Source organism: Hevea brasiliensis, chromosome 7 (assembly GCF_030052815.1).
Source record: "Hevea brasiliensis isolate MT/VB/25A 57/8 chromosome 7, ASM3005281v1, whole genome shotgun sequence".
NCBI lineage: Eukaryota > Viridiplantae > Streptophyta > Magnoliopsida > Malpighiales > Euphorbiaceae > Hevea > Hevea brasiliensis.
In genome coordinates this window covers 105,064,574-105,083,167 of record NC_079499.1, presented here as the reverse complement: position 1 = coordinate 105,083,167, position 18,594 = coordinate 105,064,574, and the positions used below count along the sequence as shown (strand labels likewise).

Below are 18,594 nucleotides of genomic sequence, written 5' to 3'. Positions count from 1 at the left end.
TGCAATCCCAATTATTTTGTTTGCAGAATTAGAATCTATAGTGACTTTGGGTTAATTTAGAGTTTATAATGTGATTTCTTCACTAATGATATGACAATATATATAGAATTTTGATTAAATAAATTATTGATTTATTGACAATAAGATCAAATTGAAACGTGAAAGTTTAATTAATAATTATATAAATTTTAATATTAAATTATAAAAATTGACAAAATTTAAAGTTTTTTTTTTTTTACAATTAACTCTAGTATTATTCCCTTAAACTTTGTTCGCTACCCAAATTTAGACTAATTTGATGGAAGTGGACGTTCTAGAATCCAAACAAAGACGAACATGGGGATTATTCAAATTTAATTTAGACTTTAATTGAACCCTTTTATCCCAATTTTTTCGAAGGATTTTGATTCAAGTGCACGTTCTTGAAATGGTTAATCTTTAAGTAACAATAGGATGTTCCAATTAACGATAATTACCATTTTCCTTTTTTTATAAAAAAAAAAAAATTTGATGCAGCCATGTCTTTTGTCTAAAATTGTCAGCATCTCAGAAAAAGGCTTGGTTTGATTATTAGTCTCCTGGAAAACAGGCACATGAAGGTTAAGAATTTTCTATACTGCCTAAACGGTATGAAAAATTAACAAAATCTTGAATGTACTACAAAGCCTTGTTCACAATCACCTATGGGAATACAATAAAACGATTTCAGCAATACAAGTCTTCCTATCATAAAATTTCAAATTCTGATGTTGGTCCATTTTCTGATGCCGGACTTTACACTTCAACAATGGAATCTATGCGTGGCTCCAATCTTGTGATCAAATCAAAACTAAAGGGGAATGGAAAACCAAAAAAAAAAAGCCTAATTAACATAGTACAACAGCTAACCAGGAGATAACAATTACTGAGCATTGCAATTAGCAACCAGAACAAAAAGAATAACTAATCTCACCGACAACACAGCCTTGATAATGAAGGGGCTATGACACAAATCATGCTTAAGCAATGGCATATGTGATGGTCTCTGACTCTTCGGGTCGCCAAATGGATTTCTCAACATAAAGCAATCCCTCCTTGTCTTTCGAGTAGGTCATTCGGACCTCCCAATGCATAGACCTCACTATGTTCTCCAGCTCACTAACAGTCTCAACATTGTCACGGACAATTAGCTTTCCTTCTGGCCGAAGTATCCGATCAACCTCCACAACTACAGCCACTAGATTGCACCTATGAAACCCACATAGCAACATCAGACTATGGACTAGGGCGAAGCAATAGACTATCCAATTATGGGAAGCATTATACAGTAAGAAAAATTGTTAGTACACACCTCTTTTTAACCTTTGAGAAGAGATGATCTGCATGAAGAAGATCATAAGATCTAGGGTAGGTGCTAAATGATTCACACCAGTCATGATAAATGCCAAAAAGACCACGTTCATAAATTATAGGTAGAGTATCTGGGGAGTCTATTGGGACTACATTCATGACCCACACCTTTATATCCTTCAGAGCTGCAGCAAAACTGCAAGGAGAGCAACATCATCATCATCAGAAACAACCAAGCAATCTCTACATTGTGTAGTGTGTGTTTGCTAGAGAACCTTAAACCTACTCAAGAGGAGCACAGTCTTTCAAAATAAAATGTAGATTCTCCATGCCCTCAGAATCATTACACGATATAATAACTATATCAACTGTAGAGGACAGTAGCATGGTTTATTTGTTTTGCTTGAAGGAAAAGGAGTATTAAAACAATTAACAGTCTTTGTACTAGGGAAATCGATAATTATGCTTACCCTCCATAGATAGTTCTCATGTCCATGACGTTTCTCACAGATGACCATTTTATTCCCATTCCATTTAGATATGACTTAGATACCACCCGCTTCCAGTGCTCATAGTCAGCAGTGAAATCCTCTGGTTCTGGTTTACCATAAACTCCAACTTTGGAACTCAACATCCAATAAGGTACTTTCTCCAACCTCGCTGGCCATTGCTCTGGCCATTGAGATCCACGTTCTACTGAATCTACTGGAACCTTGTGCATACATGCTTGCAGTGGCACGTTCCTGAGCATAAGAATCAAACTAAGGGTTAGAATGGGCAGAGGGCTCCACTGTTAAGAAGCATGAGTTTCTGTGGACTGGTAGCAATCTATTCTAGGAGTAAGTGACAAACACATCCTTGACTTTATTTTGGCATTGTATAAAAGAAACTGAAATATTTTCCCAAGATAATTAATACAAACATCCAATTGCTAAACCATGAATGAAAGGTCCACACGGAAATTTTGGCAGCACGCAAAAGATAAAAAAGAAAATTTCATCTTCTAGTTGAAATAAAATTTACCAGGCTGCATTAGGATCATCAGATGCTTCACACAGTGGAGGCTCTTGTTGTGATCTTTTCTCATAACAGTCATTGGAAGTAGGCTTCCTGTATATAGCTATACCCACACCATTTACTGTATCCTTGGTAATGGACACAAGTTCCCAGCACATAGCTTTGGTTAGTTCGGTCATAGCTGCAAACAATTCCGGCAAAATGCAATCAGCTGTTAGACTTAATCAAACATCTCTTGAGGTATCATTACATATTTGTTGGTGAAACCATCTACCTTTCCAAATTTGAACATCTTCAGCAACCTTCTTCTGATAAACAGGAGTGGCAGACCACACAAAGAAACCACCAGGTCGCAACACACGATTCAACTCCAAAAGAAGTTTACCACCTGTTTCCATTGAAGATACTAGTTAAATTAAATGATTCATTCTCTTTCAATTCTGTTCATTGAAAAAATGCAACAGTTAAAAATAAAATATCTAAATCTAAGAACACCAACTATAAAATTTAGCATTCAAAAGAGATCAGCTCAGGACATAATAAAATAAAAAAGTACACCAGCACAAAAATCAAAAACCTAAATGAGCTCTAAATCATCTGATCATGGCATGCAAAAAATAGCTCCCTACCTTCAATATGCCATGGGACTCTGCATCGAGCACAGTGGACAATATCAAAGACTCTGCCTGGAAAAGGAAGTCTCTGTGTTCCCATCACAGCAGATATAGCAGGGATTCCTCTTTCAAGAGCAAATTGCACTTGAGCCTCATGTTCATCTTTAGGGGCAAACGACATCGTGACAACATCCCTATCAAAGAGAAAGCCTCCAAAGCTAGCAACACCACAACCAACATCCAATATCACACGGGAGCGTTTTCCCCATGCAATATCAGGCACAGACTGCATATAGATATCTTAATATCAAGAATGGGACAACAACATGCCAAATAAATGAATTATTAGTGTTAATCATTGTCCGATATCAGATAAAACCCTCAAAAATTTGTGCTCATTCTTGTTTCAATGCAGAATAACAAGGGAAATTAAGACAATCTTTTCAACATGAATCATCAATTATGCTGAATTTAGAAAAAGTTGAATAATGCAATCCCATCAAAGAAGTTATAAGATTCTCCTCTACCCCATTAGTGCTACAGAGTCAATATATTTAGGAGACACTAGGGTTAACATCCTGTAGAATCATATAGTAATTGCAGTCCAGAATATATAAAGATCCAGGAGAAAATTTGAAATATGGAATGACCTTTACCTCTTGCACCAAAATGTTCAATTCAATTAATAAAAAAAAATTCATAAATTAATGTAACACATGGTGCATAAACTTAAATATCACAATCCTCTATGACTATATCCATACTAATACCTTTTCTATTCAGAAAAGAGGAAAGAAGCAAAGGGCATTAAGCCAAGTAAAATAAAAAATTATAACATATGCAACAGGTGATGAACATGCAAATCACAAGACAAGGAAAATACAAAATTGCATATAATAGAATGAGAGTTCAAATAACAACTGAATTTCTTGTCAATTTTCACCTCATTTATGAAGTCAATGTAATGTAAAGCACCATGCTTAAACTGAGTTCCACCACCAGGGAAAGTGAGGTATTCGCCAGTAACTTTCACCCAGTTTTGATGCCCTTTAACTTCTGCAAGTTTGGTGTGCGGAACATTACTGTACCATATCTGTGGAAACAAAATGCATCAATTCATCAAGGCAAGAATAAAAGCAAAGTGAACTTACATAAAGTAGTTTTGCATACCTTTTCCCTGCTTTTGGGCCACTCAATTGGGCGTTTATATCCTTCAGGAAGTGGAACAAGACAAGTTGGAGGTTCTTGAGGACAGTGCCTTTCTCGATGTTCATAGTGCTTGGTACTTCGAAGACTCCTAATTGCTTGCCAATTGTCAAGACATGGGATGTAATCAGGCCCAGCAGTGACATTGCAAGTTTTCCAATTGTACGAGTTTTGTTGATTAGAAGCTAATTGAGTTTCTTTCTCATTTCTTGACTCTGATGCCTGAGTTGACCATGACCCAGTCTGAGTGGCAGTTTCATTCAAAAGCTCTGACTGAGCCCCTGAAGGAAATACCTCAACTCCACTCTGGTTGTTGGCCTGCTCATCAGAGGTTTTCTCTGACTCCTTGTTATTTTTTAGATCCACCTTCTCTTCTATCTGCCCATTCCCTGTTTTCCCATCCTTCGTATCACCAGAATTCTCATCTGACTTTGTCTTGGTGTCATCTGCATCAGATTTCTTCTCTGTTACACCAGAGTTCTCATCCGATTTTGTCTCAGTCTCATCAGTGCCTGGATTCTTTTCAGTCTCGTCTGATTCAGATTTGTTCTCTTTTGAGTTCTCCTCAGAATCACCTTGTCCAGTGCCACTATTTTCACCCTCATTAGTTTTTGTCTCTCCAGCTTCTGAGTTTTTTTCCCCATCTAGCGTCTTAGAATCCCCATTTTCTGTATTACTTTCTTCATTTTGCTTCTCATTATTTGAGCCATCATTAGACTTAATTACTTCATCTTGCTTTTCCTCAGATTTCTCTTCTTGCTTCTCTTCCACCTTCACCTCTTGAGTTTCTTGCGTATTAGACTTGTCTTCTCCCTGAGGTTGACTTCTATTGTTGTCCCCTTTAGTTGCATCCTCAGGTAAATCACCAGGGTTATCCTCAAATTGCTTAGGGTTGCTTTCGTTGCTCTCAGCCAGTGGTTCCTTGATCTCATTCTTGTTCTCCTGAGCAGGCACATCCACATTTTGACCAGGAACTACAGATGAAGATGTCATCATCCATACCCCAACCAAGCAGAGAGCCACAAAGACCACAATCGTCACCGTTGAGCAGTAATTTGTTGATTGCCTTCTAGTGTCTATCCTAGCATATTTTCCTAAAGCCATTGTTTTTTTTTTCTTTTTTCCTTTTACTTTCTTCAATCAATTCTTGAAAATCTAACCTGCAGATCAAAGTCAACTTAGATGAATCTTGCAAACCAACACCCAGTATTGAGATATCCAATAAAATTACAACTGCATTACAGTGACACTAATGCAAAGAAATGCACCTCTTTACTTTCACAGGACTTGGGGTGTCTTACATGCCATATGCAGAACAATTTTACGTGTGCTGCTTTCTACAGCATGGAAATACCCTTGCATCAAACAAATCAACTATTAATAACTAAGATAATAGGCAAGAAACATATCCAGATTTTTGAAGCCTTCCCCTGTGTACAATTATTCTTGATCTAAAAAGAAATTAAATGCAAGTCCACAAAAACATGATTGGCCACAAAAAACTATTAATAGCTAGATCACGACTCAGATCAGAGCAAAATTAACCCAAAGCTGAAAATAAACAAAATAATCTACGATTAGCATTTAAAGTAATCCGGACAAAAACGAAAATAGCTCCACAAGTAAACCAAATGCCCGATCACCAAAGCCAAATCTAAAATGACTCAGATCTGCACTAAATCACTAAAATAACATTATCCTCTTCCACCTGTTACTCTCTTTCGTCTCAACAACAAAAACTCATTAGCTTGTGAGCACAAGGGCCACACGCATACACGAAAAATTACATTCAGCACTACAATGAGAAAGGATCACAACAAAAATCATAATAGATCTACACAAAAACCATACAGATAGAAAGAGAGTGAAAGATCTGAGACAAATCAGGTGAGTGTGAGTACCTTGATATGATATTGAAGCGAGCGAAGGAAGAAGTGAATAGAACCAAGCGCTAACTATTCATTTCTCTTCTCTTCTGCTGCTTGCAGAAAGACAGAGGGAGAGAGAGAGAGAGGGAGAGCGAGAGACGAAAGAACAAAAGTATACAGAGAAGATGAAGCTGGGAGCTGATTCTGTTATTTAAATGCGGTGAGGATTTGATTATTTATTTATTTATTTATTTATGTGCAAAATTCCTTGAAATAATGAGAGTGTGAGATTGAAAAAAAAAAAAAAAAAAGGAAAGAGAATATGAAAGAGACGCGGAAACTATAATTACGTGAAATGTGAATTATACACTGCATGCTCTGTTTCCATCAATTGAATCTTTGTTTTGAAAGCTTGAACTTGAAGATTAAGCTAATATCAATAGCTGCATCTATTATAATTTCGATATTATACAGGAATAAATTTAATTAATTTTTTTTATTGAAATTAAAATCAGATTAATTGTTTTGATTCTAAAGGCTCGTATTCAGAATTAGACTTAAATTTTCCTCCAATTTAATTCTATGTTACTTTAATTTAAAAAAAAATAATTTTAATTTAAAATTGAATCAATATTATTAATATCAATTCGATCTAATTTTAATATGAATTAAAAGTTAAAAATAATTGTGATTAAATTTAAATTTTTCAAGTTTTATATGAGTTTGAATTAATTGTTTTGCTTGTTGATTAAATCGCTTGTTTATTTTTTTTGTTTTAATAATGTAATTTAATATTTAGTTTTTAATATTTTATATTTTAAAATCATATGATAGAAATTTATTAACGATAAATTTTTTTTAGTTAATTTTTTAAATATAATTGAAATTTGTATTACAATTCGAATAATTATATGTCTATTAAAATAAAATAAAATAATTTTTTTAAATGATTATTAATTATTTTCCTTTAATTTTTTCTAAAATATAATAATATAATAAAAATAATTAAATTCTTTTAATAATTACATTTAAAGAAGACTATATATTATTAGAAACAATTTGTTCATAATAAAAAATATAATAATAATAAATATATTCTAAAATAAAATCTTAAATATTCTATTAATATTTAATAAATAAAAATAACTAAATTAAAAGTCAAAATAATTTTTTGATTTGTGATTTTTTTTCTCATATTATTATTTTTTTTGCCTTTAACTTGTTTTTCTAAATTGAATTTTTTATATTTTTTAGTAATCACATATTTTCATTATTTTTTATATAATATATTATATTTTTTTTAAAATAACACTTAGTTAACTATATAAATCATAAAAATTATACAATTAATAGCATATCTCTTTGTTCTGGTCATATGATTTCAAATTCTATATTTTTTTATAACAACATTTATTTTTTGAAATATAATTTATAATTATACATACAAAAAAAATGATTTGAAAAATAATATATCGTCGTAAATGTAAATATAATAATTTTGAAATAATATAATAAATAATTAAAAATATAATTGTGCACATTTAAAAAATAGAAAACAATTAAATTACCAATACAAATAGGTAAAAAAAATAGAGATTTTAATAAGTGATATACTAAATATTTAAAAGAAATGAGAAATGAATTTATTTTCAAGTATTAAAAATAAATCATTTGTAAACCATTCAATTTTAAATTTTGGAGTTTAATTACTAATTAATTAATTTTTTTATTATTTTTTAAATAATTTTGGATAAAAAAAATAAGAAAAAACAAAAATAAAAATTTTACAACATTTAAAAGAAATAAAATTGATAAAAAAAAGTAAAATGAAGATCTAAATTTAAAAATTAAAAAATATAAATTGAATTTTAAATTAATTAATATAAAATAATTAAGTGGATGTAATCTAACAAATCACTAAGCCAAGTGTCTTACATAATATAGCATATAGCAACTTTTTAAGCCCTATTACTAAGCCAAATGACTTAATTTTGTGATTTTTTTTTTAGCTCTAACTTATATATAATATATTTTATAATTTGAAAGTAAATTACTTTTTAAGAAATTAAATTATACGTTAAAAATATTTATATTATACTTCATAAGAAATAAGTAGCCTTGAAGTTAAACAGTACATAAATTAATTATTTACATCAAGATTCATAAAGAATCAATTAAGATAGACATAATTGAAATGATAAATACATGATTTTATTTAAAAATGCACAAATTTTAATAAAAAATATTGTTGTTAGACTTTATAGTAATTATTATAAATTTTTTTTATATAAGGGTTTAATAATTTTAAAATTAAATATTTATTATAAACTTCACCTATAATTATTTTGATTATTTTTTATTTTTTTTGAGACTTGCATTGATTGCTTTTCTATGATTTTCTAGATGTATGTGTACATAAATATCACAGCTTACACATGCTATGTTGCATCGTCTTTATGGTATAATATCTCCATCGATGTGATTTATAATTGACTTTTCCCTTTTTTTTTTTAATTTATCTAGAAAGGATAATTTGGTAATTAAACAGATTAAGAGCGAGAAAAAGAAATGTGTCGCCGTCGTGTCGGTGTCACCCTATAAATGAATTTTTCCTGAGGAGGAAACTATTCCCCGCGGAGAGAGACCCCGTAACGCGCCATGTGCCAGCCTGAACCAAAACGCACCGACTAACCAGAAACTCCTTCCGCATTATTATATATATTCGACGCCTTAACGTGCCGATCACTCTGCCTTGCAAAATACTAGAAGAGAATTGCAGATCGGCAGATCCTTTAACATAGCTCTTCTCCATGGTGAGTCGCAACGAATAAAATATTTTTAAATAAATAATTTTATTTAAAATATATATATATATATATATATATATAAATGAATATAAATTTAACAATAATATATATAATAAATTTAAATTTAAATTGTGTATTAAATATTCATTATTGAATTCATTTATATAAATAATAAATTAATTATTAAACATATATTTTATAATAATATTCATGAAATTTAAGATATTATATTTTGAATAAATAGAATTTAAATATTTTATAAAATTATTAAATTTTAAAATAATAAATTATTAATAGAGATTACCATCCCTACTTCTACTTTCTTTTTCTTTTTTTGGGTTTTAGAATTTAAATTTTTGGGATCACTTAACAATAGACGTGCTTTATTTGCTTTAAACAAGGATTCAAATACATATTTTCACTAAAAATGAAGGAAAACTCTGTAATTTACCCATTTTTAAGATGATAAGTAGATAGCTAGTCACTCGAATATTTTTAAATCCAAGCACATTTAAGTGGTAATGGCAAAAACTGACTCTATATAGGCATATAAAATTTTCTACTCTACAAAGTTCCTCTGCAAAGTCAAAACAATATGGACATGCTTGAAACACAAATAGAAAACTTGTATATCATATACGTCCATAAATCAGTAGCTAAGTTGAGTTACATGCTAACATGAACATCCCTTACAAGCTTTTGAATTTTAGCATGCCGTAGAAAGCATTTCCTTGGGCGTCTCCAGCTTTTCTGGTAACCCCTTAATTCAGAACCATTACTCGATCAATGGGATTCTCCAATCAATAAGATAATCCAGTTTTAAAAAATAAAAATTGTGCATCTAAAAGCAGTCTTCAATCACAAGCATTCCATTTTGCTCTCTATATTTCACAAATGCCTTGTCAATTGGTGTCGCATATTCTATACCTGAGCAGCAAGCAGTTCATTCCATGTGTCTGGAATGCCCGGTAGACACCAATGTAAGCAATCATTTCCACCCTGTGTTGCCTTAACACTATATCGCGAAATGTGACCCTCCTCTCTGAGCTCAGACACAGCAGTGATATCTAAAAGCTTTACCCTTGTCCCCTTAACAGCAGCCGCGACAACTCGATCACTTGATTCATCCTGTGAGACTTCGCTCCCTTGAGTTAATGGAGTAGTAACATCACAGGAACCCCCACTGTTCCAGTCCCCATTACGGAAATGCCTTGGTGAGATAGTCCTAAAGAAAGCTACAAGTCGGGGATGAGAAGGAAGTTGTGAATCAAGCCACCTGACAATACTATGTACTGTAAAATTCTTTGCGTTCCCAATTTCTGCAAGTCTTCTATCTTCGACAGGCTTTCCATTCACATACATCACCCAACGGTTTGCTCTGAGCTTCCCTCTGTTCCAGTGATGTCCTGTATTGAGAACTAACACATCAAACCTATGGAGGAATCGTCTCATGAAAGCTGGTGCACGGTCTAAATGCATGGCCACATCAGCGGATGGGTCTGTGATGTTCAAAGGCTCAAGGTCTGCAAGGCTTGCTGACCAGTAATATAAAATGGTAGTATTGGTGTTTGAGAATCGGTAAGCCCATCCATCAGGACGAATGGCTCCACGAGGCTTGACAAGACCATATTCTGCTCCCACATCTTCAACATCTAACCTCCATTCCCCACCAGTGGTCATGCACATCATTGATTGAAATTGTTGCCGGCCCAATGAGTCTCCGATAAATGCAATTGTTTTGTCCTGCATCCTGGAATGTAATAATAGTTAAGGAGTATTTAACATAGGTAACCACCTGATAACCAGTTAGGTGATAACAATGCTCTCATCTGGGGTATTATGACCCTTCTCTTTTGGAAGGAGGCATACGTTGGTACTGCTTGCATTGAGAATCAAAGATTTAAAAAAAACTAAAAAAGAGAATTAGAAAAGCCAACCTTTTCAAGAATTGAGATGACTCAAACTCAGTCATTTTGCAATTTTCAGGCTGCCACCGAAATCCTTCATAGGAAAAATCAGTTCGTTGGGTGAGTCTACATGCCCACATTTCTGATAACCATTGTTTACATCCAAACCCAGAATACAAGGGCCGCCTGCTGTCTGTCACCCATATACCCTTGGCATAATTGCAGGCTGCAAAGATGACAGATAGACATCCTTAAAAATATAAATACACTTAAGAAAGCATTTTGATGCGCATACATAAATCATATCCATGGAAACTTCAGAACAAAATATATTTTATAGACAGACCAATTGACTTTCCTTTCAATCTGTAGTTGTCCCATGCCACACAAGTGTTTCTCATTTTAAAGTTTGTAGCATCCTTCACAGTTTTAAGCTCTACAAGGCATCCAAAATTCTTTTACATTCTATTCTTTTTAGGGTTATTACATAATACCGCTTGATATTTGTCACAAAATACACTTTGGTCTAGCAATTTTAGTCCCTATCTCACAAAGTAAGTGAAAAGTACAAGATTTTGAAGGATTAAAGTGGCACTAAATTTTAAAACTTTAGAGATCAAAGTGTAATCTAATTTAAAATATTAAGGACTAAAATATAGTAAAAAATAAAAATTTCATAATTTAAGAACTAAAATGTTGAGTAATTAACAAACCATAAATAAAAATGCTAATTTTGAAACAGTGCATATAATTGAATATATCACAGAAAACCTTAGGAGCAAGTAAACCTTCCTTTTACTGTTTTTTTGTAACTAACAGCATATTGTGGCAACATGTTCAAAGCTAGCAAAATTACATCCTCCATCTGCAATAGTCACATCACACAAGTTCTCCATTTTTCAAGTCTGCATTACATTTTATTACTTTTTATTTCTATAAATCACTAGATAAACTATCGTTTAGAGTAGAGAAAGAGAATCCATATAGTCGACCCTAATAAATTTTCGGGATAAAGACTTGGTTGAGTTGAGTAAATCACTGGATAAACTATACCATCTTCCTTTATGCTTTGATGGGACAGACATCTCCTAGATTCATAAAGTACATTGCACTATACTATATGGTAGTTATGTGCCAAAGGGACGAAGAAATGTTGGAAAAGTAGGAGCTATAAGTAACCCTTTGTGCAAAGTAGGGGTACTCTATCAATCACTTGAAACCAGAAAAAAGGGCTCGTAATTCATCCAAGTACAAGCAAAATCAGCTGTAATCCCTTTTCCACGTTTTTTTTTTTCAAATTGTTTCCTATTTTAGTTTTTGTTTGCACGAGCAAACCAAGCCCTTACTATGTTCTGACAGCCAAGCAAAGTATTAGCCAAGTTATTGAGTTAGAACAAACATTTCTACCACAGTTTTAAAATTTGCAAATGGAAGTAAACTGTAATTGCATTCAAAAAAAGGATAGATTGCGTTACTTTATCACAAATACCAATTGCTACGGTGAAATAAGGAAATGACTCTACCTTTCATCTTGGAAGAGGACATACCATCCTCATCACTATCTTCCTTTTCAGACGCAAATGTGGTAGTAAAATTTAATGCTGAAGCACCAGAGTCTTTGTTTTGCCTTTCAATGTCCTCTGAACTCATAGAAAGAGAATGTTTTCCTTCATCATGTTCTTCTGGTTTCAAAGAAAATGAAGAGGAGGAGGAACCTTTTGGGGAATCAACAAGAAAATCTGTGCCATATAAGAAGAGAGGGGAAGGCCATTAGAGTTAGCCAGCTAATAAACCTTTGATTGTGTATTTAAAAAGAAGCAGAAGTAGCATTCTCATAGGACTTCATCTTTAAACTGGTAGATATCTCGTGATCAAACAACTTTCTAGAGGCAATTCAGCATTTCATCAATTTTATGGCCATCATTCTCATCCATTTGAGCTCACTTATAATTAACAAAACAGACACATGAAAGGTTGCATGATTACATTTAAAAACTTGTTTCTATGTTTAGAACTTTGAACTAAGACTACCTAGATCCTAAAGTTATAAAATAATGGATTGCCAACACATTTATTAGAACAAACATTCTTTATAAGGACTAGAAAACCATCAATAAATTCCAAATTAGCCCTCTAAGAAATTTGGATTGTAATTCTACATCTCTCAAGTCATTAAACTTGATTTTCTAGATTTCCTTGTTGTCTATATCTAAACAATAATGCAAAAGGGAATGTTTAGGAGAGTATTGAATGTTTAGGAGAGTATTGAATGCAAAAGAGAATTAGGAGAGTATTGAATGCAAAAGGGAATGTTCTCCATAGCTATAGTTCCATTTTGTTTGCATAAAATGAATACTACACAAATATATCTACATTCTAGATCTAATATTCTCCTCTAAACCAGCATAATTAACAAATGATGACTGATGATAAAAGTCAATTTAGAATTAGCTATCAAATATCAATATAGTACTTAAATATGAAAGAGTATATAAAATATGAGAATTTACATCGGCTGGAAATTGTAGTAAATTTAGTGCTTGAATAGTTTTGCTTAGAGATTTCAACACTTTGCTATAAGTAAGAAACTACAGCTACGGAGCTTACAAGTTACAAGATTGCATTCACCAAGGAACTTATCTCAAGAAGCTGAAGATAACAAATCAAAATGTTACCTTTGTTATTAAAATTCTATCCCTGATTAACCCTGTTTCATGTTCACTTTCCCAAATGGTAGGTATATAGAATTAAATGGTTCCTTGTGTTATCTAGACAATTCACCAAATACAACCAGTAGGGAGTAGAAAAAGACCTAAAATGCCTGATAAAAGTTTAGATGCCTGCTACCAGACGTACAATTTAAAACTTTAAACAAAAAGAATGAAGGAATATATCTATGCTCATATAAAAGCTCTCTAACATACTTCAGTGCATTTATTCTGTTTCCAAAAGTTAAGAAGGTAAAATTTAAATTAATTAATCAACTATGTCATAAATGCTAATGCCACCAAGAAAAGTATTATGTAGAGTAGTTAATAATCACAAAAGTTTTTAAGGCCAAAGCAATTGATGAATAAGAATTGACCAAATCAACATGTTAACTGTCTTTGTGTTGTCTGCAGGCTTCAACTATTTAGCAAGGTGAAACTTAATGTTTCTCTTTGTACTTCATATACTGCAGGAATTTATGGTATATTTCTCATGCACCTACTTTTTTTTAATAAATAATTTCATAACAATATATGGATGTGTTGGAGTCCCACATTGGAATGCTACAAAAATCTTAAAGAGAATATGAGTAAGGAGGAACCGAGCCCAATTGACTTAAACCATTTCGGTGGAGGCAACCCAAGTTCAACAATCAAAACATGCCAACAGTCTTCAGCACTCCCCAGATCAAAGAAGAATTTCACATGGTATAAATGCAGGCCACAATCCTGGACCCAAAAAAGCATGGTTGGCATTGCCGAACCAGACCTAGGCGGATCCATGGCTAGTAAAAAAGTCTAGACCCATAGAGCCAAGCCAAAAAAAAAATGGGCAATACTCTAAATGAGCCACCACATGCAGTTTAAGTGACAGTACAATTGCACATGAGGGAGTTCCACACCAGAATATACAGGCGGCTAGGAAGCAAACCTGAAGAATGAAAGCTAAACTGCTCTTGTGCTGACTGTAGCGTAGTAACAAAAGGATTCTTCTCCCAGGCCCAAAGAAATATGGTTGTAAAAGTCAGAGTGAGCAGAGCAATAGAAAGATGCCTCCCCCTCAATCTAAAATTATTTGCTCCTTTCATTTCTGTTTATACACGATAAGACAGATGATTCCTCAACCTCTACAGCACATTTTATACTTTTCTAGTGTTGGATTGGAATTGATGAAAGTGAATATCTTCAGCAAATATCCATCATGTGTCTTATGCAATACTTTCACTGCTAGCAAGCTTCAGCTAGCTGCAGGCAAAAAAAGGGAAAGGGGATTAGAAAAATTTACCAGTAGAATGTGAAAGTAATGCTAATTGGATTTGCAAAGAATAACCTATAACTACTGTTGAGGGTCTTTTTGTAATGAAAATCTCTACTGGACTTACAGTTCTAAGTTATATACTTTGTATAGGGCCTTGGGGGAAATGTAAGTAGAAAAATTTACTAATTACTAGCTCCCTTTTTGCCCTTTTGCATAAAAAAGCAGGCAAAAATAGGTAGAAATAGACAAATCAAGTTGAATAAAATGCAAGCATAGGCATCTTCCTCAGCCCTTTTTCCCAATTCAAGGGAAACAACAAAATCATAGAAAATAGTGCACAATGCAAGTTCACAATGGATAATATAATTTTCATTAAGTCAAGCTCATGTTCAAACATACATTAACTTCCAAGGCAAGCACAGAAAAATTAAGAAATCATAAATCCCGTTAATTACCCGCAAATCCCAGAACTTCAAAGACATTTTGCATGATTCAGTTGAATCTGAACACACTCATACACATAAAAATCGAGAATTTTCTTAACAATCATTCCGCAGGAACTACAATTTCAACAAAATAAAATATAGCAACATCAAAAATCCACGAAAAGATGAAGAAGAAGAAGAAAATCAGTGCCTGATATCAAATGGAAAATGGAGATGCCTCTGGTATTTCCTTGTTGGTATACAATTTAACGACGATGGATCTGCTGAACCCAACCTCCGATCCACACACAGAAATAGACACAGTGAAAGGAGGAGGGGGGAAGAATTGTCGATATCCTGACATTCCTGAAACGCCAACGTTTATCCAATTATATTAGGACACGCGCACAACAAAAAGGAGTTTTCTGTCATTCTGAGAAATGACGGCGGTAGTTTTGGCAGCGCGGGATTTTCTCTGGTGAAGTAAAATGACTATAAAGTCCTCTGGCGGTGTCTTGAAAATTTAGTGTCACTGGAGGGTGAAGCAAGTAATGAATCTGGACACCTTTTAAATTTAGACCCTGCCAAAGTCAAGGGTGCAGACACATCATATGCATCACCGGCACGTGACGCTTATAATGCTCTAAAATATAGTATCTGAGAAGGAAAACGGTCAATTCATGTAAATAAAAAGAAAAGTTTTCCAAAATTAAAAAAAGAGGATTTGTTAAATAAATAAATGGACGGAACGGAATAAATGGAGGAGTGGTCTGATGTCAGAATGGGTTGGATTTATAGCTGGACTGAAGTCTGAAGCTCGCATATCAGAGGCATTTTTTAGAGATTTGACCCGGACATATAATTAAACTAGTTAAATGCTTTGTGTTAGTTTAATAAAAATAATAATTTTTATATATTTAAGCTTAATTTTAGTATTATATTTTTTATCAAAATTATTTTTAATATTTTATATAATTTTAACTATTAAAATATATTTCATGTAATTATAATATTCTTAGTTAATCTATATTTTTAATAAAATTACATTTCTTATCACTTTTTATACTTTTTTATATGTTTTTATAAAAAAAAATAATTAATATATATAGTTAAAATATATAATCACTCGTAAAAGTGTCATCATTATAATCTATAGTCAATTAATCATGGAACTTATAATATTTAAATTTAATTAAATAAAAATAGTTATATATTTTATAAATTTTAATTATAATTATAGTACATATTAAACTAAATTATATTTTGGTCCAAATGATAATAACAATTTTGATAGTTGAATGACCATTGATATTGTGACAAAAAAAAATTTACTTTTTTATTAATTAATTTATATAAAAAAAATTAATTACGAATTGAGAATTAATAGAATTATAAATAAATTTTGAGAGTAAAACCAATAACTTAAAAAAAATAACAATACAAAAATAAGGCAATAAAAAAAAAAGATTTGAGATTACCTGAAAAGAAAATACTTAATTGGAGTAGAATATTCTATTGTAACCAAATGTCTCATGTAACTTATTACGTATAGATAAATAAATAAAAATTATTCAAATAGAAATTTAATTTTTTATTAAATATTATTTAATTAAAAAGGTGAAAAAACATTAAATAATAATAATAAAAATTTATTTTAATTAATTTTAAAAAATTGAAATAAAAAGAAAATTAAATTGTTAACTAAAAAATAATATATACTAATTGTAAATAAGATAAATCACTATATTTTATTTCTATAACTTTTAGGTAGACAGCATTTTTGTCTCTCAAATTTTTTAATAATGATTTCATAATAAAAATAATAAAAAATTTAGCAATTTTATAAAATATTTATTAAATATATAAAATAATTTAAAATTAATTAAGTTATATAATTATTTTGATCATTTTAAAATATCAAATTTTTTATGTTTCCTTAGCATGTTAAAAAAAATAATATATTCAAATACTATCTTTGTATATAATTATGAATATTATTCTAAAAATAATATTAATAATTAAAAAAGCATTAAATTAGTGAAAAAAATAAAAACAAAATTATATGTATATGCAATAAAATTAAGTTAATTTTAAATTATTACCTATAAAGCCGAATGACAAATTATCTTTTTAAAATGTTGCATGGTAAGTTCCTTAAAGAATTTTAGCTTTACTGCTTACAATGGCACGTGACAATCTCTTTAAAGAATTTAGTCTTAAAAGCTCTTAAAAAAAAAAAATAAATATATATATATATATGTGTGTGTGTGTGTAAAAGAGAGAGATTTAAAATCGGATTAATCGAAAATATGCATATAATCGGGTTGGAATGGAACCGAAAATTGAGCGATTCAGCTCCAAACCAAAATAGATTTCTTGTTTAAAAAGAAACTAAAAATTTTAATTATAAATTCATTGCAATTGGATTAAATTTGAAATTAGTACTACCATATGGTCTACTCTCTTGAACCTTTTAAGGTAAATTGCCCACTCCTACCTAGAGGTAAATTGAACTCGTGTTGAACTATAGTTAAATATTTATAAACTCAAACTTAGCTTGTTTAGAGTATAGGCTTTAAATAAATCGAGACAAATCAAACTTTTTATCGAAATAAGTATCGAGCTCAGCTCATTTACAGAGTAAATTTTATATAAATTTTAGATTTAAACAAAGTAATTTTGAATAGAGCTTTTATAAAAAAATTAACTTAATTTTTATAAATAAAATTAAATTTAAATTATAAATAATTATATTTAAAAAATATATTTTATGCATTAATTATATCATAATTTTAAATAATATATTATTTTTAAAATATTTATAAATAAAATAATAAATATTTATATTATAAGGAAGTACAATAATTAATATAAATATTTCTATAAACGAGTCTGTTTATAGGGCTATTTAATTAGTCGACTCTCAAATTTATATATAAATCTGATTTATGAGTTTTAATGAATTAAATATTATGAAATTTGAAATCAGCTTATCTATTAAATGAGTTTAAAATTTAAACTCAAATTCAGCTTTTTTTATAAATAAACTAATCAAACCATTGAGTCAAATCTCGAAAAACTCATGAATAATTTAATTCATTTACTACTTAGTCCAACCTAAAAGTATAAACAGTTGACCAATTTTGGTCCGTTGTGGATTAAAAAATCAGCAATTTTGATTTATAGAGCCAACAATCTTTAATTAAGCCGCAAAATGCTGGTTTTTATGTCGGTGGCCATGATTCCGTTTAATTCAGATTAAGTAAATTTTTTGGCATTGATTTTTTTTTCAATTTTTAAATGTTTATTTCAAATTGCATTGAATCACCAATTTCAATCTAATCCGATTTGAAATTCAATGGAGGAGCAATCGGGATCAACTGTTACAGTTTTGGTCTGGCTCACGCTCTTGATTCTAAATTTAACCAGATTTCAATTTAATTTTATAATCAAAT

The 18,594-nt window shown here is 31.1% G+C and overlaps 2 protein-coding genes across 5 annotated transcripts; both read right to left on the bottom strand.

Annotated features, from left to right (window-relative positions):
• Positions 1-594: 594 nt before the first annotated feature.
• On the bottom strand, positions 595-6,236 carry LOC110644279 (probable methyltransferase PMT26). 4 transcript variants are annotated; one of them, XM_021796978.2, is made up of 11 exons: positions 6,068-6,236; positions 5,435-5,521; positions 4,131-5,326; positions 3,904-4,053; positions 2,976-3,246; positions 2,621-2,734; positions 2,353-2,527; positions 1,800-2,072; positions 1,331-1,525; positions 953-1,227; positions 595-829 (listed from the first exon to the last, which is right to left on the bottom strand). In XM_021796978.2, exons 3-10 carry the CDS (start codon positions 5,268-5,270, stop codon positions 999-1,001), a joined length of 2,547 nt encoding a protein of 848 aa, XP_021652670.2. In that variant the 5' UTR covers positions 5,271-5,326; positions 5,435-5,521; positions 6,068-6,236; the 3' UTR covers positions 595-829; positions 953-998. The 4 variants fall into 4 exon arrangements, with proteins under 4 accessions (XP_021652670.2, XP_058006437.1, XP_021652671.2 ...); XM_058150454.1 differs by having other exon boundaries at positions 595-1,227; XM_021796979.2 differs by having other exon boundaries at positions 595-1,227; positions 5,435-5,503; positions 6,068-6,233.
• Positions 6,237-9,446: 3,210 nt separating this feature from the next.
• On the bottom strand, positions 9,447-15,434 carry LOC110644298 (protein trichome birefringence-like 14). Its single transcript, XM_021797000.2, has 5 exons — positions 15,351-15,434; positions 14,388-14,701; positions 12,272-12,487; positions 10,779-10,974; positions 9,447-10,591 (listed from the first exon to the last, which is right to left on the bottom strand). The coding sequence occupies exons 2-5, from the start codon at positions 14,542-14,544 to the stop codon at positions 9,763-9,765; spliced, it is 1,398 nt and encodes a 465-aa protein (XP_021652692.2). The 5' UTR covers positions 14,545-14,701; positions 15,351-15,434; the 3' UTR covers positions 9,447-9,762.
• Positions 15,435-18,594: the final 3,160 nt, after the last annotated feature.

Bases quoted from the DNA above. Each gene is read 5' to 3' on its own strand.
- LOC110644279 (XM_058150454.1), bottom strand. From the start codon at position 5,270: ATGGCTTTAGGAAAATATGCTAGGATAGACACTAGAAGGCAATCAACA. The intron at 2,528-2,620 runs GTAGATGGTTTC...AATTGTTTGCAG, and splicing joins AGATGTTCAAATTTGGAAAG to CTATGACCGAACTAACCAAA. The intron at 1,526-1,799 runs GTAAGCATAATT...CTCTCCTTGCAG, and splicing joins ATGAGAACTATCTATGGAGG to TTTTGCTGCAGCTCTGAAGG.
- LOC110644298 (XM_021797000.2), bottom strand. From the start codon at position 14,544: ATGAAAGGAGCAAATAATTTTAGATTGAGGGGGAGGCATCTTTCTATT. The intron at 10,975-12,271 runs GTAGAGTCATTT...TCATCTTTGCAG, and splicing joins GTCCTCTTCCAAGATGAAAG to CCTGCAATTATGCCAAGGGT. The intron at 10,592-10,778 runs GTTGGCTTTTCT...ATTACATTCCAG, and splicing joins TCATCTCAATTCTTGAAAAG to GATGCAGGACAAAACAATTG.